This window comes from Gopherus flavomarginatus, chromosome 6 (assembly GCF_025201925.1).
Source record: "Gopherus flavomarginatus isolate rGopFla2 chromosome 6, rGopFla2.mat.asm, whole genome shotgun sequence".
In the NCBI taxonomy this organism is placed as follows: Eukaryota; Metazoa; Chordata; order Testudines; family Testudinidae; genus Gopherus; species Gopherus flavomarginatus.
This window is the reverse complement of record NC_066622.1, coordinates 109,355,595-109,375,704: the sequence shown is the minus strand read 5'-3', so window position 1 is coordinate 109,375,704 and position 20,110 is coordinate 109,355,595. Positions and strand designations below refer to the sequence as shown.

At 46.0% G+C, this 20,110-nt stretch overlaps 1 protein-coding gene across 5 annotated transcripts in view; it reads left to right on the top strand.

The window, feature by feature from the left end:
• BLNK (B cell linker) overlaps positions 1–20,110 on the top strand; it is a 162,528-nt gene that overhangs the window by 71,509 nt on the left and 70,909 nt on the right. For 2 of the 5 annotated variants that reach the window (XM_050959467.1, XM_050959466.1), the window contains exon 1: positions 5,225–5,561. The exons of the other annotated variants lie outside the window; for them this stretch is intronic. In XM_050959467.1, coding sequence (XP_050815424.1) covers positions 5,515–5,561 — 47 coding nt within the window. In that variant the 5' untranslated portion in view covers positions 5,225–5,514. Of the gene's footprint in view, positions 1–5,224; positions 5,562–20,110 lie in introns of those variants that run through there. 5 annotated transcript variants of the gene reach the window in all.

Here is a 20,110-nt window from a genome sequence, read left to right as displayed (position 1 = left end):
ATTTGGGGGTCATGGTGGATAATCTGAACATGAGCTCCCAGTGCAACCACTGTTGCCAAAAGGGCTAATGGGATCCTGGGATTCATAAACAGGGGAATCTCAGGTGGAAGGAGAGAGGTTATTTTACCTCTTTATTTGGCACTGGTGCAACTGCTGCTGGAATACTGAGTCTAGTTCTGGTGCCCACAATTCAAGAAGGATGTTGATAAATTCAAGAGGGTTTAGCAAAGAGCCAAGAAAACAAAGGATTAGAAAATATCCCTTATGGAGACAGACTCAAAAAGCTTGATTTAATTTAAAATAGAGAAGATTAAGAGGTGAATTGATTACAGTCTGTAAGTATCTACATGGGGAATAAGTATTTAATAATGGGCTTTTCACCCTAACAGAGAAAAGTATAACATGACACAATGAGGGGAAGCAGGATAGTTCAGTGGTTTGAGCATTCACCCATCAAAACACAGGGTTGTGAGTTCAATTCTCAAGGAGGCCATTTAGGGATCTGAGGGACAGTACTTGGTCCTGCTAGTGAAGGCAGGGGGCTGGACTCAATGACTTTTCAGAGTCCCTTCCAATTCTATGAGATGGGTATAATGCATGGAAACTGAAGCCAGACAAATTCAGACCGGAAATAAGGCATACGCTTTTAACATTGAGAATAATTAACAATTGGAACAATTTACCAAGTGTCATGGTGGATTCTCCATCACTGACAATTTTTAACTAAAGACTGAATGTTTTTATAAAAGATTTGCTCTAGGAATTATTTTGGGGAAATTCTATGGCCTGTTCTACTCAGGAGATCAGACTAGATAAACCCTTCTTGGCTTGGAATCTATGAATCATATAAACAGGCAAACTAATTATTGTGTCCAAAGCTATGCAAAGAGTCACACTCTCACAGAAACACCAAAGCCACACTAAGATAGACCAGCCTGGGTCTAGCATTGAAGTAACCCTGTTTATGCATCATGAAGAAGCAAGAGGTTTTGTTTGTTTGTTGTTTACCTAGAAATATCAGGAATATCATGTTGAGCCTTCCTTGGTTTTGTTGGAGAAGCTTTTGGGAGGGTGAAGGCTGGGCATCCTCAGAGATGTTCATTAAGAGCTCTCCCACCTCCATAGAAGGGATGGGGAGACTGGATCTTTAATACAAAATATAAACTCTTTGGGGTTGTCAAGGTTCCTTCCCCACTCTGAACTTTAGGACACAAATGTGGGGACCTGCATGGACATTTCTAAGCTTAATTACTAGCTTAGATCTGGTACATTGCCACCATCCAGAATTTCAGTGTCTGGAGCACTTTCTGTCCCCCAAAAACTTTCCCCTCCCTGGGTTGCGTTGAGGGACTTCACCAGTTCCCTGGTGAACACAGATCTAAACCCTTTGGATCTTAAAACAAGGAGAAATTAACCATCCCCTCTTTTTTCCCCCCCACTAATCCCTGGTGAGTCCAGATCCAATCTCCTTGGATCTTAAAACAAGAAAAAATCAATCAGGTTCTTAAAAAGAAAGCTTTTAATTAAAGAAAGAAAAGTAAAAAAAATCATCTCTGTAAAATCAGAATGGAAAATACTTTACAGGGTAATCAGATTCATATAGCCCAGAGGAACCCCCTCTAGCCTTAGGTTCAAAGTTACAGCAAACAGAGGTCAAATCCTCTTAGCAAAAAAGGAACATTTACAAGTTGAGAAAACAAAAATAAGACTAACATGCCTTGCCTGGCTATTATTTACAAGTTTGAAACATGAGAGACTGATTCAGAAAGATTTGGAGAGCCTGGATTGATGTCTGGTCCCTCTTAGTCCCAAGAGCGAACAACCCCCAAAACAAAGAGCACAAACAAAAGACTTCCCTCCACCAAGATTTGAAAGTATCTTGTCCCGCCATTGGTCCTCTGGTCAGGTGTCAGCCAGGTTTACTGAGCTTCTTAACCCTTTACAGGTAAAAGAGACATTACCCTTAAGTATCTGTTTATGACAGGGGCAGAGATGGTCTCTTTGTTCTGTGTTTGTACAGCACCTAGCACAATGGAGTCCCTGTGCATGACTAGAGCTCCGACCTATGCGCTGTGGTCATACAAATAATAAAAATAATTAAAAAGGCAATAGGATAGTCTACAAAAGTAGTACTGATTTAATTAAAGGTGTGATGTTGCATCAATTCAATTAATCCAGTGCAACTTTGTGTATGACCTCTACAGGTATATCTACCCTAGGAGACCATAGTGGCCCAGCTCTGTCAGCATAGCCCTGTAGCGTAGACACAGCCTACACCAACGGAAGGAATTTTTCTGTCAGTGTAGGAAAACCGCCTCAACATAGCTGCATCTGCACCAGGGCTTTTGTCAGCATAACTATGTCGATCAAGAGGGTGGTTTGTACACATCCATTACCTATGTAGCTATGCCAATATAATTTTTCAGTGTAGCTCAAGTCTGAAACAGGCTAACTCTGGTTTTCAGAGGTTTATCCTGCCCCATCTGGTTTAAGAGTGCTAAATCAGAGTTTCCTTAGTTTAATTAAATCATTGCAACACCCCACCTCTAGTTAAATAGTCACAACTTCTCCCATGCCAAGTCATCTCTTCCCCCAAACACTCATTAGGTACTGAAATGGTGTTTTAAACAGTTTGATTCAGGTCTGCACCTAAAATTTAAGTCCACCTAAGTGAAAATGGGACAGCGCACAGGGCTAGCCCCAGTCTTCCCACCCGCCACCTCATGCAGGGCTGGCATTGCTGCTTGCCCAAGCCACCCTCTGCACAAAGCTGGCAGTGCCAAGCATCTCCCCTCCCAGCCTCCTGAGTGGGGCTGGCCTGAGCTCCTTGCCCAAGCCCACATGAGGGTGGCTCAAGCCACTTATCCCAGCCCACTCCACTCACCCCCTTCAAAGTTCCCCTGCACCCCACTGGGGGGCATGCCTCACTTTTTTTTGGCAAAACTGGGCATTTGTCCTGTTTGGTTTTGCCATCTGATCATCAGTTGGCAAGGGAAAACGGAACAAATCCCGGTTCTGTCACAAAAAATGGTTGGGATGTCCAGGTAGGGTGACCAGATAGCAAGTGTGAAAAAAATCGGGATAAGGACTAGGGGGTAATAGGAGCCTATATAAGAAAAAGCCCCAAATATCATGAATGTCCCTATAAAATCGGGACATCTGGTCATCCTATGTCCAGAATAGGGCTTAAAAATGGGACTGTCCTGGCCAAAATGGGACATATGGCCACCCTACCCCTAAAAGATGTAGCTAAACTGACCAAACCCTTGATGTAGACCAGGGGTCTCAAACACACTGCCTGCGAGCCACATGCAGCCCACGAAGTTATTTTCTTCGGCCCACAAGCTCCTCGCAGCCCCCACCCTCCCACAGCGTTTACCTAGAGCGGCTCTGGCCTGATGTGCTGGCTCCCTGCCTGCCTGCCTGCATGCCCTGGAAGTGGACGGAACCTGGGGGAGGACAGGCACAGGGGTGTGTGTGTTGCTGTTAGGGTGACCAGACAGCAAATGTGAAAAACCAGGACAGGGCACGGGGGGGTGATAGGAGCCTATGTAAGAAAGAGACCCCAAAATCAGGACTGTCTCTATAAAATTGGGACATCTGGTCACCCTAGTTGCTGTTGCTTCAGGCACCGCCCCCAGCGGCTCCCATTGGCCATGGTTCCCGGCCAAAGAGAGATGCTGGGGGCAATGCCTGAAGCAACAGCAACAACCTCCCTCCCCATGCCCTTGCTCCCCCATGTTCCAGCTCCTTCCCGGAGCAGCGCGGGGGCAGAGCAGGCAGGCAGGGAGCCTGTCCTGCTCCCGATGTGCTTCGGGCCAGAGCCCAGCCCGACCCCCTCCTGCACCCTAACTCATTGCCCTAAGCCCCCTGCCGCACCGCACCCCCTGCCATATCCTGCACCCTGCACCCCTCCTGCACCCCAACCCCCTGCCCTGAAACCCCTGACGCAGCCCGCACCTCTCCTGCACCCCAACCCACTGCCCTGAGCCCCCTGCCTCACCCCTCCTGCACCCTGATCCCCTGCCCTGACCCCCTGCCACACCTCTCACCCTTCCTGGACCCCACACACCAACCCACTGCCCTGAGCCCCCTGCGGCACCCCTCCAGCACCCTGATCCTCTGCCCAGACTCCCTGCCGCACTCCTCCTGTACCCCACACCCCAACTCCCTGCCCTGAGCCCCACCACACCCCACACCCCTCCTGCCCCCCCCCGGGGGCAGAGCTGGGGTGGGGATTTCAGGGAAGGGGTTGGAATGGGGGCAGGGAAGGAGTGGGAAGAGGCGGGATGGGATGGAGTGGGGGGCGGGGCCCAGAGCAGCGAGGGAGGGGAGGTGTCAGTAATGCGGCCCTTGGGCCAATGTACTAGTCCTCATGTCGCCCTCATGGTAATTTGAGTTTGAGACCCCTGATGTAGACGCTGCTGGGTTAATGGAAGAATTCTTCCATTGACTTGCTACCACCTGTCAAGGGGGTGGATTTACTACAGTAATGGAATAAGGCCTTTGTCTGTAGCAAGTGTCTCCGCTGCAGCACCACAGCCGTGCCACTGTAGCGCTTGTAATGTAGACATACCTTTGGGAAAGGGAATTTTAGGGTAACTGTTTAATTTCCAGTCTCTTGCCTCTAGTCCTCCAGTCACCTGAGAGTCTTCCAGGTTAGACAACACTTTCCTTCCCATTATACCTCCTAGTAAGATCCTCCCCACTTCTCTGAGCTTTTAACAACCATGTTGCTGCACTCGGTCTTCACAGGGCAGCCCCCAACTCTGAATTCCATTGTTTGCCTGTGGCGATGTTGACACTTAGCATTGTTTTGGAATGGAATGGAGTTGTGAAACACCAATTTAACAGTTGGCAGCTGCAGGCTACTCTGGAAACGTCACCACCTTCTCCTGAAAGGGGGGCAAATAGTTTCAGACATATCTCTATGGCTGTTTGGGGTAGAGTCATTAAAGGAAGCTACAGTGATGCCAAACCGAAGCAGCGGCACATGGATAATTTCTCAGGACACTGAACAGGATCATTCCTTCCGATAGCTCTCCTGCACTTTTCTGCTACCAGGAAGTAGCCAGAGAGCAGGCGTCTGTGGTGCAAGTGTTATATTTTCCAGTCATGCCATCTGATTAAAACACCAGCTGCATGTAAGACACAAAGAGGAAGTAATAGAGAAAGACTTGAGACACATTCAATTTCAGGGGAATTTTCACGCCCAAGAGGTGTGGGCCATCAAGTTTGCATAGTATTCAGGAGTCAAAGCAAGCCGCCTGGCTGGCTGTGCGTGTCACATGATGAACTAGAAACATGAAACTCAAATATGTGCTCGGGCAAGTTTTCAGGTCTCGTAATAAATGAGTATTCTACTTCTCACAACGTAGAAATCAGGCAGAGACAACCCGTGGGATTCTGTCTCAGGTCAACTGCTCCGTATAGCATTCCTTTTTACGATCATAGGAAACAGCACATGTTCTCATTAAATGGTCACTAGTTTACCTGATACTATCAACACGGAACATGGACAAGTTAAATAAGATCACTGAGCCAGCTGGTCAGAAGCTAAGGTACGATTTTTTTTCCCTTTTACATGTCGTTTGTTATGACTTTCTGTGTTCCTTTAGTGCTGTGCCAAGTCAGAGGACAGAGTGGGTTTGGAAATGGGAAATGCACGCTGTTACAGACGTTGTTAGTACAAGGACTATGCAATTCCAAAAATACCTGTTGTGTCGAATGCACCTGCCATCACTGGGGCTAAAATGCTAACAACTGAAAACGAGTACAACTGATCAAGTGTAGTGTATGAAGGGAAGTTTAGATATAATTCATGAGCATTTTCTTCCTCAGTAAAATTAAAATCTATTTCAGCATGTTGCGGGCACAAGAAGTTAAACAGAATATTGAGTATAAAAGAGGATCATTATCTGTATACATAGCTGCAAAAAGAGTCAATAAAATAAACACAAAACAATGTGACTAACACTCTGATACAACTCAACTGTTTGCACAGCAGACTCTGTCCATGCTACTTTTATTCTCTGTGAGAAAGCAAACTGCTTGATATATTTTTGTTTTAAAGGTTTTGTTTAAAAAATCATTAATTCACAATGAGCCTTAAACACATTAGTAAGATTTGATCAGGAGTTTATTTATGCACAGTAGATTTTGAATTAAGAGGACTCCCCGGTTTAACTTCTTTGGTTATCTCCAAATCTTCAAATGGGACAGTGTCATGTAGATAAACAGGAAGCATAAAACACTCTGAAAATAGCACACTTTTAAGTGCAGGGTGTTGGGGAAGAAGTAGGACTACACTATTACAAAGTAGTATTTATAGGGTGACTGGATTTGTATACTGGAAATGGTGTCTAGAGATAGGCGGGAAATAGTTTTCCCATCCTATGAACATTTTGAAATTTCAAAACATTTTCCTATTCTGGGGAAGAGAAAATAAGAGACCCCAGAATAGCCAATAGCCTGATGGTTGCCAGGGCACTCATCTTTTACTCATGTGAGGGAGTCAGGCTTAAGTTCCTATGTCTCCAACATCCCAGGGGAATGCACTAGCACCAAGTTAGAGTTAGCCTCTCTCTGACCCAATGAATATTTAGTTATTGAAACAAAGGTGAACAGTTCCAAGACGAGGCATTAAGCGAGACTCATCCACCAATAGCCTGGTGGTTAGGAATCTCACCTTGGAGAGAAGAGACCCAGGTTTAAGTCGCTGCTCTGAATTAGGCAGTATCCTTACCAGCTATTGGCTATCCTGGGAATGGCTGTCTCTCTTTCTTGAGAAGTTTTTGTTGAAACTCATACGCTTCTGTGAAAACTTTTAGTTTTGACTAACTAGTATTTTCAGACAAAAAACATTATGTTGAAACATTTCTAAATGGACTAGAATGGAGTTTTAGCTTTTAGACCAGCTCTTTGAATACAGCCCAGTTAGCTAGCTCCTGCTCCCCATTCTGTTGGTGGAAGAGCTGGTGAGCCTAAAAGAAGGACACAGGCTACATCTTCACTGCCAAAAAAGGAGTGTTTTTACATGGAGCTAGCTAGCTTAAGATAGCTATCACAATGTAAAATCCTGGTGGACACAAGGCACAACAGTTTTTACTTCCAAGTAGTTAGACAAGACCATTTCCAGGTGGGGGGGAAGGCATTGACCTCAACTAGTTATGCTGAGCTAAAAATTAGCTGTGCCGTGTCACCATAAGGATTTCACAGCAAATTAGCTCTCTCAATGTAAAAACCAATTTTTTGTAGCAAAGACATAGTCATAGAGGTTCACACACACACCATTATATAAGATTAAAGTAGAATTTCCTTCAAGCACTAGGAGGAGGTGCCAGCTGCCATACTAACCTGGGCATGATGGCAAGTTAATTATTTATGTATCTATTCAAAGCCCATTTCCTCCCTACTGTAGCTTTAGCCAGTCTGGCTCAGCTCCTGTTCCTCCCTCTTCAGCATGTCTAGTTCTAGTGATGTCTTAGCACAGATAGTGGAAGGAGACTCTGCTCCCTTCTGATACCACACAGTATTAAGGCTGCTGCTTCTCCCCTCCTCCTCCTTATGGCCAGTACATGTCTGACCAAAACCTTAACTCAAGGAACGTCAGTATATATCTACCTTTAAGCATGTGAGTAGTCCCATTCTAAATGCACATGCTTAAAGTATCCTGTTGGATATGGGTCCAGATAGTTGACCATATGGTTTTAATGAAACTTCAGGCTTTGTTGATTTTTTAGCAATGGTTTCTATAATTGCATGGCCTGCTTAGAAAGAGAAACCTGCCCAGATTTAAGAGGGATGCACAAGCACAACAAAGGATGAACATAATGGAGGTGCAGTCATTGCCACCCAGGAGTAGTCAATTTTTTTTTCAGGGTCCAGATTTCTTGGTCAAGGTCTAGACTTCAGAGAAATATCTTTCACACCACACTAACAACAATAAAATAAAATAATAATAATAATAAGTAAATAAAAAGATTTTGCAATCCATACAAAAACATCTAGCAGTCCAGATTTAGCCTGCAGTTCACCTATTGACTACCTCTGTCCTACAGTGACCAGATAGCAAATGAGAAAAATCAGGATGGGATAGGGGTTAATAAGTGCCTATATAAGAAAAAGCCCCAAATACCAGGACTGTCCCTATAAAATCAGAACATCTGGTCATCCTACTCTGGCCTCACCCCTTGACATAATCACCCATTTACCTATTTTGTCACCAGCTCATACTACATGGTAGTGTCCCAGGTGTGTTGGCAAGGCAGTTGATTATATAGTAGGCTCTCTCTTGGTTTCTCCTTTACAAAAAATATTTGCCCCAGTGTTTGCACTGAATGTTACATTGGGGAGATATTTGCATTTGAAGTCTAATTTTCTTCATGGGCCTATGATTGCAGAGACAAAAAAATCCTACTGAAACAAAGTACCACTTGTGTTATTATAGTCCATTTTCTAAGGCAGTTTTCTTAAAAATTCATTCAATAACTGCAAGAATCAAAGTGGCTTTAGTGCTGTATCAGCATTTGTTTGTGCCTAAAGCTTCAAGCTTATCAATGCAAGTCTGAAAGGTTTGATTCTGTGAACTGGGTTTGATAAGCTCATGTTGATATTTATCAGCTTCTCTCCTCTGGTGTATTTTTTATTATATCTGATGAATCTCTTTGTTAACATAATTGCATCAGCATCTCTGAGTCTGTATTTTTAGCTCACTCATCTGCTTCAATTATCTGGGTAAGATGGGAAGTAAGGGAGAGCCATCACATGTCTTCACCCAGCATGTTGTGAATTGGACATGGCGCTTGCAATTTTGAGAGTCATTCCCTTTGTCATCTGTTTAATATCACTTGGGTCTGAATGCAGACACCTTGCAGAATTCTACCTTTATTATTTTTATAAAGTGTATTGTGCATGCATGGAATTATATCATATACCATGCATGGGATTATACTTTGATAAACTGTCTGCATGTATTGGCATTGTCTGAGTTGCCAGGAAACCTTGGACTCCAGAGAGAGTACATTTTTGTCAGGAGAGAAATGAATTATGTGGCATAGACAAAGGATCTGATATTTTTTACAGCAGCATTTCCCAAAGTGTGGGGCACAAAAGACCAGCTAGAGGGACATGAAACAGTATCAGTGCAAGTGTCTGCATGCTGCCCTGCTAACGTGGTGGGTAGTGTATCTGGACTCAGCTTTCAAAAGTTAAGGTATTGCTGCTGCATAATCAAATTGGTCCATAAGCAGATATACTGATAAAAATGGAGAAGAGTCAGCAAAGCTTAAGTGCAATTAGCATCAAACTTTCAGAACCACAGCAATAGCTTTTTGGTTCAAGTTCTTTAGAGAGACAGTGATTCTGCAACTTCTGCTCCTACAAACTGTTTCCAACTGCTGTGTGACTGTGTGCTAACTTGGCAAATATATTACGAGCACAAAACTTAAGAACGGCACCTTGACATTTAGGCCAGATTTAAATGTAACAATTAGATCAACCTGTTTATATCACTTATGGTTGTGAAAAATTTTGCACCCTGTGCAATGTAGTTAGGTCGACCTAACCCCCACTGTAGATGCAAAGCTAGCTACTCAGAGAGGTAGATTACCTATATCAACAGAAAAAAACCTTCCATCAATATAGAAGGCGTCTAAACTGCAGTGCCATAACTGTGCCACTCTAGTGCAGATATACCCTCAGCCCCATGATGTCTTCATCTTTACCCCCTTTTTTGCTCCTCCAAATGCCTTGCAATGTAACTTAAAATCACCACCTCTAACCACTGCTCCCAGGTATTATTTGAAACCACCGTGAAAAGTATTTCACTTTGTTCTGGGGTTGGGTTTACAGTTGCTTTGCAATACAAAAGATAACCTTATTGGATTCCCACTTTAACACGCTGGATAAAATTCTGACCTTATTGAAGTCAGTGGGAGGTCACATAAGAGCTTGAGTGCTCACTTAAGTGCTGTTAATGGCTCATTAAGTATAAAAGTATTTGTAGTCCTCACCAGTTTTGTACTGACCTAGAAGCCTTGGAAGTGGCTTAGATTAGAGTATTTCAATAAAGTATTAGTTTTATAGCTTTCCCTCCTCTGCTTCACCAAGTTATTCCTCTTGAACATGCAGAGCAGAAAATGAACTCATTTGGGAATGAAGTGACATTTTATTGTAAATCAGCACCTACTATGTTATCCTATAAAGGATACTTTATTACAGGGAGCAGTTTTCTTTTCTGAGAAAAAATTAGTTGGGAATATTAGGATATGTCTACACTACAGTTTATGTTGGCAACATTTATGTCACTCAGGGGTATGAATACACCACCCTTCCCCCAACCAACTTAAGTTACACCAGCATAAGCGCCAGTGTGGACAGTGCTATGTTAATGGGACAGCTCCCACCTCTCACAGAGGCTGGACTAGTTAAGTCAATGGGAGAGCTCTCTCCCTTCATCTTGGGGTGGCTACATTAGAGAGCTTACAGCAGTGCACTTTGAGAAAGTGATGGAAATTTCACTAGTTAAGTTCCTGTTAATATTAATAATAGTCATTTAATCAAGTTTTGTAATCAAACTTTGACACACAATATTTCATATTTAGAAAAAAATACCTGGAAAGGTTGCAAACAGGGATAGAACTGTTGATCTGCCAAGCTGCTTATTATGTACATGGTCCTATGTAGTCCACAGATTCAGAACGTGCTACAAAACATACACCACCAGAGATTTCAGCAGCAGGTTCTAAGCCTCCACTCATCTCATTTCTAGCCATTATGGTTGCAAAGACAACCTTCCAAATGGAGCAAAGAATCCTGTGGCACCTTATAGACTAACAGACGTTTTGGAGCATGAGCTTTCGTGGGTGAATACCCACTTCGTCAGATGCATGTAGTGGAAATTTCCAGGGGCAGGTATATATATGCAGGCAAGCTAGAGATAATGAGGTAGTTCAATCAGGGAGGATGAGGCCCTGTTCTAGCAGTTGAGGTGTGAAAACCAAGGGAGGAGAAACTGGTTTTGTAATTGGCAAGCCATTCACAGTCTTTGTTTAATCCTGAGCTGATGGTGTCAAATTTGCAGATGAAGTGAAGCTCAGCAGTTTCTCTTTGAAGTCTGGTCCAGAAGTTTTTTTGCTGCAGGATGGCCACCTTAAGGTCTGCTGTAGTGTGGCCAGGGAGGTTGAAGTGCTCTCCTACAGGTTTTTTGTATATTGCCATTCCTAATATCTGATTTGTGTCCGTTTATCCTTTTCCGTAGCGACTGTCCAGTTTGGCCGATGTACATAGCAGAGCGGCATTGCTGGCATATGATGGTGTATATTACATTGGTGGACGTGCAGGTGAATGAACCGGTGATGGTGTGGCTGATCTGGTTAGGTCCTGTGATGGTGTCGCTGGTGTAGATATGTGGGCAGAGTTGGCATCGAGGTTTGTTGCATGGATTGGTTCCTGAGCTAGAGGTGCAGTGTGCAGTTACTGGTGAGAATATGTTTCAGGTTGGCAGGTTGCCTGTGGGCGAGGACTGGCCTGCCACCCAAGGCCTGTGAAAGTGTGGGATCATTGTCCAGGATGGGTTGTAGATCCCTGATGATACGTTGGAGAGGTTTTAGCTGGGGACTGCATGTGATGGCCAGTGGAGTCCTGTTGGTTTCTTTCTTGGGTTTTCTTGCTTTTACAGATCCAGACTAACACGGCTACCCTTCTGATACTTGATAACCTTCCAAATGTAATCAATGTTTGTTGCCCAAGTCTGCAGAAAGCATAAAACATCAGCTCTAAAAGAAGCATGGATTGCATTATCCATCTGAAATGTGTAATAACTCTGAAACCTAAGGCTTGCTTTGTCAGCATTAACTGTTTCATTGCTGATAATTTTAGGGGAAACACCCAGAAATTGTGCTTATCTACTGTTGTCACATGCATCAGCTGATATTAAAGCAGTGATACAGCTAGTTCAGGGGTTCTCAGACTGGTGGTCAGGACCCCTTAGGTGGTTACAAGTTTATTCTAAGCTGTCAGCCTCCACTCCAAACCCCGCTTTGCCTCCAGCATTTATAATGGTGTTAAAAATATTAAAAAGTGTTTTTAATGTATATGGGGGTGGGTCACAATCAGAGGCTTGCTATGTGAAAGGGGTCACCAGTACAAAAGTTTGAGAACCACTGAGCTAGTTGCTATCAAGGGTTGCTGGGGCAGGGAAACTAGTTCAACCTCTCTCCACCCCCACGCCACCCACAAAAAAGTCTCAAGTCTCTTCTGACCCTTACCACCGTGATGAGGGGAGAAAAAGAGATTCATTTCCCTACCACCCATCTCACCTCCTCCACTGCCAAAAGCCTCAACTGCCTCCTGAGTTCCCAAACTATTTCTATGCCTTCCTGGGTACCAAAAGCCCCAGCACCCACTCCCATTCCTGCTTTCCCCGGCCGTGTCCACCAGACATTGACATGTCAATACAAAAAAATGCTGTGGCCTGTTGAAAATTGTAATGCAGCCAGAGCTGTCCCTAGGGTACAGTGAATGGGGGCGACCATCCTGGGTCACACGCTTTGTAAGGAAGGGGCAGGGAGGTGATGCAGGAGGCAGGTGGGTGGGGTGAGGAGGAGCCCCCCCCCCATCAACCTCCTCCTTCCCCCCAGCACCTCCTGCCCAAAGCACCTCCGCTTTCCTCCCAGAACCTACTGCCGATTAGTTGTTTCACGGTGTCTGGAGACGCTGTGGTGGGAGGGGAGAGAAGTGAGGACCCAGCGCACTCGGGGGAGGGGATGGAACTGGACGGGAGTAGGGCAGGAAGAGGTGGGGCGGGGCCTGCACGGAGCTTGGTGGCGGGGGGGAGCATCCCCTGCAGATAGAAACTTGGCACCTATGTCTCGGGCCCTGCACCCCCCTAGGGATGGCCCTGTGTGCAGCATAATATAAACTGACTCTAATATTATAATAAATCACATGGGGACAGCATAGAAATCTTTTTTTTTTTAATTCACTCAAAGCTCCTGAATATTTCCCAGGCTGCCTCACTAGAGGTGTTCACAGGATGTAGGCTCAGTTTGCCACGGAGTAGACAGAACTCTGATTATTTAACTTCTGTTTCCTGCAGTTCTTTGTAATTTCTAATCAGCTACTGAAACTTCCTCGTATTTGGCCTCCATGCATCTTATCTCACCCCACTTCAGCCTCTATAAAATACTGTTGTAAAAATCAATTTTCTCTCCAAGTGCAAGATGTCACAGAGTCCCTGGGCGATGCTTTGGAACTGCTCCCCACAAAGCCAGGCAGGACTTTGGGGAGCCTCCTCTCCCTTGGAGCAGACTGTCTCCAGGGCAACAAGCTCACACAGCTTCACCTCCTGGGTCTCTCCTTGGAGCATTCAGCATCCTCTGCCCTTCCGTGAGCTTCCCACAGCGAGTCCGCACAGGCGGAGTTCTGGGGGAGCCAGAGGGTCCTGCACCCCCACTCCGCAGTCAGACGTGACACTTAGCCAGCCAGTAAAACAGAGGTTTATTCAATGACAGGAACACGGTCTAAAACAGAGCTTGTAGGTACAGAGAACTGTACTCCTCAGCCGGGTCCATTCTGGTGCCCAGCGAGGCAGACCCCCATGTCTGCCCTCACTCCTCGTCCCCAGCCAGCTCCCAAACTGAAAACCCCCTCCAACTCCTCCTTCTCTGCTGAGTTCCTTTCCCAGGCCAGGAGGTCACCTGACCGCTTTGTTCTCCCACACCTTTAGCTACCATCTTGCAGGGGGGAACGGCCTGGCCATTAGTTGCTAGGCGACAGAGGGCCGGCCAGAAACTGAGGCACCTACACATTATTCAGGGGAAACATTAAAAACAGTCCCACTTCGTCACACAAGAACTGTGTGACCTTCATATGTAACTCTTCTGCCAGATGGAGTTGGCAGCACCAAGGGGCAGGTTCAATATCTAGGGATTCCTCTTAAAAATACAAAACAGAACCAGTTCAAGCCCCCATCCAGTAGTCTGGGAAAATCTAACACCACTCCCAGGAGCCTGTAAGAGGCATACTTCCCACACCTAGGCACTGAGTCTGAGTATAACAAAAGAGAATTTTTATTAAAAGAGAAAGGGAACCACCCTAATCACATTCAAAAGCATGTGACCATAGCCAAACCCAATCCCGCTGCCTATTGGACAGTATCTTTTGCCTCAGTGTCCCACCATGCAGTGGAAAGTCAAGGAACGAAGGTCCCTTTAAACATATCATTCCCCTTTCCCTCCACTTCACCCAACTCACAACTGGCTGTCCTTGGTTAGGGAAAACCTGGAGTTTAGAGGTGCATTCACAGGGTTCACCTCCTACCCTAAGGTAAGGGGGCGGGAGGTTGAGCAATGCCTCCGCGGCTACTTCTGCAACTGTGTCTCTGCCACCACTGACCACAATTTCTCTGCTGACACCACTTGCTGCTCCCACAATGTTACATTCTGAGGTTTCACCTCTTAGCCCAGCTCTTAGTGATTTCAGCTCTCAGTTCTTTCAGCAGGTAGTGAGGAATCTGTCAGGTCAGGCTGTGCCTGCTACTGTTGTGACAGTAGATGATACTACCTGCGGCTCATCAAACCACTGCTTTCTAAGTAGCCCGGGAAGGTGTAAGGCTAAGGGAGCAACCCCTGACAGAAGAGCCTCACTGCCTTGTGGGTGGGTTTGGGAGAATGTAAGGCTATGAGGGTAAACTCAGACAGAAAATCTGGAGTGGAGCCCCAAAGGCAATCAGGCACTAACATTTTAGTATTTTTCCACAACACCTGCAGCGGATTGGGTACCAGATGTATTGGTTCTTCCTCTCCTCTGGATTTAATTGGTGATGCCAAGAGGGACGTCCTGATGCATGGGCAACTCAGGGCCTCCATATCATCTGCCCAGGCTTGCACCTTGGGGAGGTACTCGAACTTCACTTCGAGCGTCGACACAACATGGGAGGCAGCAGTAACCAGTTCTGAGCTCTAACTCGATTGGCATAGAGGTGAGTGCCAGGGGCTGTCTCCGACAGTGGGAAAGATCATCATATTGTATCTCACTGGACAACCATCGCCCACCATAAAATTGGGCAGCTCCAATGGGTGCTTGGGTCTTAGAGATTATAACTTGACAAGTGAATTTAAAGATAGGGTGCTGGAACATTCACACCATGACAACTGGATTATCTGAGGACCTTCAACAGATCAATGGTGCACACAAAACTAACATTATCAATGATGAGCTGAAAAGGCTCAATGTGAATATCGCATCCCTCCAAGAAACACAGCTAGCATCAAGCGGATCGCTCAAAGGGAAAAAAGACTACATATTTTTCTGGCAGTAGAAAAGTGCAGAAGAAATGCGAGAGCACGGAGTGGAATTTGCCATTGAGAACTCACTTCTGGAGATGAGTGAGCTGCCTACAAATGGATCCAAGAGAATTTTGGCACTATTCTTGTTTACAACTGAGGGTCCAGTCAATCTTGTGAGCTCCAACACTTTCCTCATCTTCTGACATCAGGGATCAGTTCTATGACCAGTTGAACACGACCATCAACAAGATTCCAAAACATGAATATGTTTTCCTGCTAGGGGACTGCAAGAGTGGGAGCTGTTCATGAAGTATGGACCAACTGTCTTGATCAAAATAGAACTAGTACGATGAATGGAAACAGTCAAAGACTGCTAGAATTTTGTTCCTATTGTGACCTCTGTGTAACAAACTCATTCTTCCAGACAAAGCCGCAACACACAGTATCTTGGAAACATCCCAGATCTGGCCACTGGCACCAACTGGATCTTATCACAAGGCATACCAACCTGAATGCGACCCAGACCTCTCTGGTATGCAACAAAGTCAGACTTAAACCAAAGAAAATACATAGATCTAAAGTAAAAAGATGTCCTTGTATTAACATCAGTGCCATAACAGACCAAAAAAAGTCACAGCAGTACAAGAACATACTATAACAAGCCCTTGACACCAGTTATTGTGCCACAAGCACCCAGCTGAAGTGGCAGCAACTGAAGAACACAATCTAGGGGCTTGTCTACATCACAAAGTTGCAGCGCTGGTGAGGGGGTTACAGTGCTGCAACTTAGGAGGTGTACACATCTGCAGGGCATCACCAGCGCTGCAACTCCCTGTTTGCAGCGCTGGCCGTACTCCCGTTTTGTCTCGGGTGTAGAGGATCCAGCGCTGGTGATCCAGCGCTGGTAATCAAGTGTAGACACTTACCAGCGCTTTTCTTGACCTCCGTGGAATAAGCAGGTATCCCAGCATACCTGAGGAAGCCTCTCTGGTAATCAAGCAGGTCTCCTTCCCTGCGGTTTGCTCCGGTGTTCTCCGAATCCCCCCCCAAGCGGGTCTCCTTCCCCGCGGTTTGCAGGGGGGCTCGGGGAACACGAGAGCAAACCGCGGGGAAGCAGGTCTCCTTCCCCGGTTTGCTGTCGCGTTCCCCGAACCCCCGTGCAAGCAGGTCTCCTTCCCCGGTTTGCTCTCGCGTTCCCCGAACCCCCGAGCAAGCAGGTCTCCTTCCCCGCGGTTTGCAGGGGGGTTCGGGGAACACGAGAGCAAACCGCGGGGAAGCAGGTCTCCTTCCCCGGTTTGCTCTCGCATTCCCCGAACCCCCGTGCAAGCAGGTCTCCTTCCCCGGTTTGCTCTCGCGTTCCCCGAACCCCCGAGCAAGCAGGTCTCCTTCCCCGCGGTTTGCAGGGGGGTTAGGGGAACGCGAGAGCAAACCGCGGGGAAGGAGACCTGCTTGCTCGGGGGTTCGGGGAACACTGGAGCAAACCGGGGAAGGAGACCTGCTTCCCCGCGGTTTGCTCTCGCGTTCCCCGAACCCCCCTTGAAGCCACCCAACAGCGCTGCAGTGTGGCCACATCTAACACCACTTGCAGCGCTGGTTGCTGTAAGTGTGGCCACTCTGCAGCGCTGGCCCTATACAGCTGTACTAATACAGCTGTAACAACCAGCGCTGCAAAATTGTAGATGTAGACATACCCTAGGATGCAGGTCTGTCAGTCTTTGGGAAGAAGGAAAACAAGACCAATGACTGGTTTGACGCATATTCCAGTGTGTTGAAACCAGTCATAGAGGCCAAATGCCCAGCCCAAACCAACTACAAGAGAGACCCAAATGAAAAAAAAAAACTTACAAGCATTGAGAGTGGCAAAACTGCTCTATGCTGCGCCAATAACTATTGGCTGCACTTACGTGAAAGCATCCAAGTTGGAGCTGATGCAGGCAACATTAGAAACATGTACGATGGGATCAAGAAAGCCTTGGGTCCAACTTAAAGAAGACAGCCCCATTGAAATCAACAACAGGGGAAACAATCAATAACCACACCAAGCAGATGAATCTCTGTGTAGAACACTACTCTGAGCTTTATTCTCGTGAAAAATATTATTAGGAATGCAGTCATCAGTGCCACCAAAAGCCTGCCTTTTATGAACCAACTTGATGATAAACCAACTGTTGAGGAGCTTAGCCTTGCCATAGATGGCCTCCCCGACGGAAAGGCCCCTGGAAAAGACTGCATATCCTCTGAGGTCATAAAATGTGGAAAACCTATTCTACTGCAACATCTTCATGAGGTGCTCTGGCTGTGCTGGAAAGGAGGTGAAGTACCAGAAGAAATAAAACAAGGGTGACAGGGGCAACTGCAACAACTATCATGCAATTATTGTGCAACAACTATCATATAATTTCCCTTCTTAGTAGTATGGGAAAAGCCTTTGCCCAAGTTGTCCTGAACAGACTTCAGACCCTTGCAGACAGAATCTATCCCGAATCACAGGCTTCAGAGTGAAATGTCTACTATCAACATGATCTTCTCGCTGAGATAACTACAAGAGAAATGCAGAGAACAAAAAAAGCCCCTCCACATAACCTTCATCGATCTCACAAAGGCTTTTGACTTTGTCAGTAGAAGTGGACTATTCACACTTCTAGAAAAGACTGGATGTCCCCCCAAACTATTAAGCATAATTCAATCCTTATATGAAAACATGTACAACACAGTCCAGTACGACAGCTCAGTCTCTGAAGCTTTCCAGATTCATAGAGGAGTTAAGCAAGGTTGTTTTGGATCATCTTCTCTCTGCTACTGAAACAAGCTTTTGGTTCCTCAACTGAGGGAATCTACTTTCACACAAGATCTGATGGAAAAGTTGTCAGGGTTCCCTCCCCACTTGGAACTCCGGGGTACAGATGTGGGGACCCACATGAAAGACCCCCTAAGCTTATAAGTACCAGCTTAGATTAAAAACTTCCCCAAGGCACAAATCCTTTCCTCATCCTTGGACAGTATTGCTGCCACCACCAAGTGATTTAGACAAAGTATTCAGAAAAAAGACCACTTGGAGTCCCTATTTCCTCAAAATATTCCCCCCAAGCCCTTTCACCCCCTTTCCTGGGGGGACTGGGGAATAATATACCAACCAATTGCCTATAATAAAAGTACAGCCCAGACCCTTTTTTTTTTCTAGGACACTAAAAATCAATCAGATTTTTAAATGAAGAACTTTATTATAAAGAAAAAAAGTAAAAGAATCACACCTGCAAAACCAAGATGGAAGGTAACTTTACAGGGTAATAAAAGATTTAAAACACAGAGGACTCCCTTCTGGACTCAACTTTACAGTTACAAAACACAGGAATAAAACTACCTCTTAGCACAGGAAAAATTCACAAGCTAAAACAAAAGATAATCTAATGCATTCCCTTGCTATTGCTTACTATGTTTCATTTCAGGAGCTGGTTTACTTGCTTGGTCGCTTTCTTTGTCCCAAGAGGGAACCAACAAAGAAAGCACAAACAAAACCTTCCCTCCTTCCCCCCCCCCCCCCCCCCGCACTCCAGATTTGAAAGTATCTTCTTTCCCTATTGGTCCTTCTGGTCAGGTGCCAACTAGGTTAATTGAACTGATTGACCCTTTACAGGTAAGTGATTCTGTACCTCTGGCCAGGGTGGATATTATGTTACTGCATACATCAAGGTTGTTACCCTTCCCTTTATATTTATGACAAAAGCTGTTCAATCTTATAAGACAGATCTAAAACCAATACTCAGGAGGCCCTTATCCAACACTTCCTCTTTTCTGATAACACAGCAGTGACAATCCACACAGAAGTCATTTTCAAAGCCTTATGGACAGTTTTACCAAAGCCTTCCAAGACTTCAGGCTTACTATAAGCTTAAAAAAGGATCAACATAATGTGCCAAAGAGTTGAGGAAGCACCCTCCATCAAGATCAACAACTATAAACTTGAAGTGGTGAACGAGTTCATATACCTGGGGTTCAAGACTGTTGTCTGCAATAGGTCACAGTACTGGTGTAGACAGATCTTATCTAGCATGATTTGTGCAACATATATGCAAAGGCAGTTAGTTGCTACACTTCCGTTGCTAAAGGGTGAAAGACCCAAGAGAAGCAGTGTGACAAGAAAGTGTTGTTTGAAGAATAAGGGCTTGTCTACATCAGAAAGTTGCAGCGCTGGTGAGGGAGTTACAGCGCTGCAACTTAGGAGGTGTACACATCTGCAGGGCACCACCAGCGCTGCAACTCCCTGTTTGCAGCGCTGGCCGTACTCCCGTTTTGTCTCGGGTGTAGAGGATCCAGCGCTGGTGATCCAGCGCTGGTAATCAAATATAGACACTTACCAGCGCTTTTCTTGACCTCCGTGGAATAAGCAGGTATCCCAGCATACCTGAGGAAGCCTCTGGTAATCAAGCTGGTCTCCTTCCCCGGTTTGCTCTCGCGTTCCCCGAACCCCGAGCAAGCAGGTCTCCTTCCCTGCGGTTTGCTGGGTGGTTCCGGGAACGCGAGAGCAAACCGGGAAAGGAGACCAGCTTCGCCGCGGTTTGCTCTTGCGTTCCCCGAACCCCGAGCAAGCAGGTCTCCTTCCCTGCGGTTTGCAGGGTGGTTCCGGGAAACGCGAGAGCAAACCGCGGCGAAGCTGGTCTCCTTCCCCGGTTTGCTCTCGCGTTCCCCGAACCCCCGAGCAAGCAGGTCTCCTTCCCCGCGGTTTGCTGGGTGGTTCCGGGAACGCGAGAGCAAACCGCGGCGAAGCTGGTCTCCTTTCTCGGTTTGCTCTCGCGTTCCCCGAACCCCGAGCAAGCAGGTCT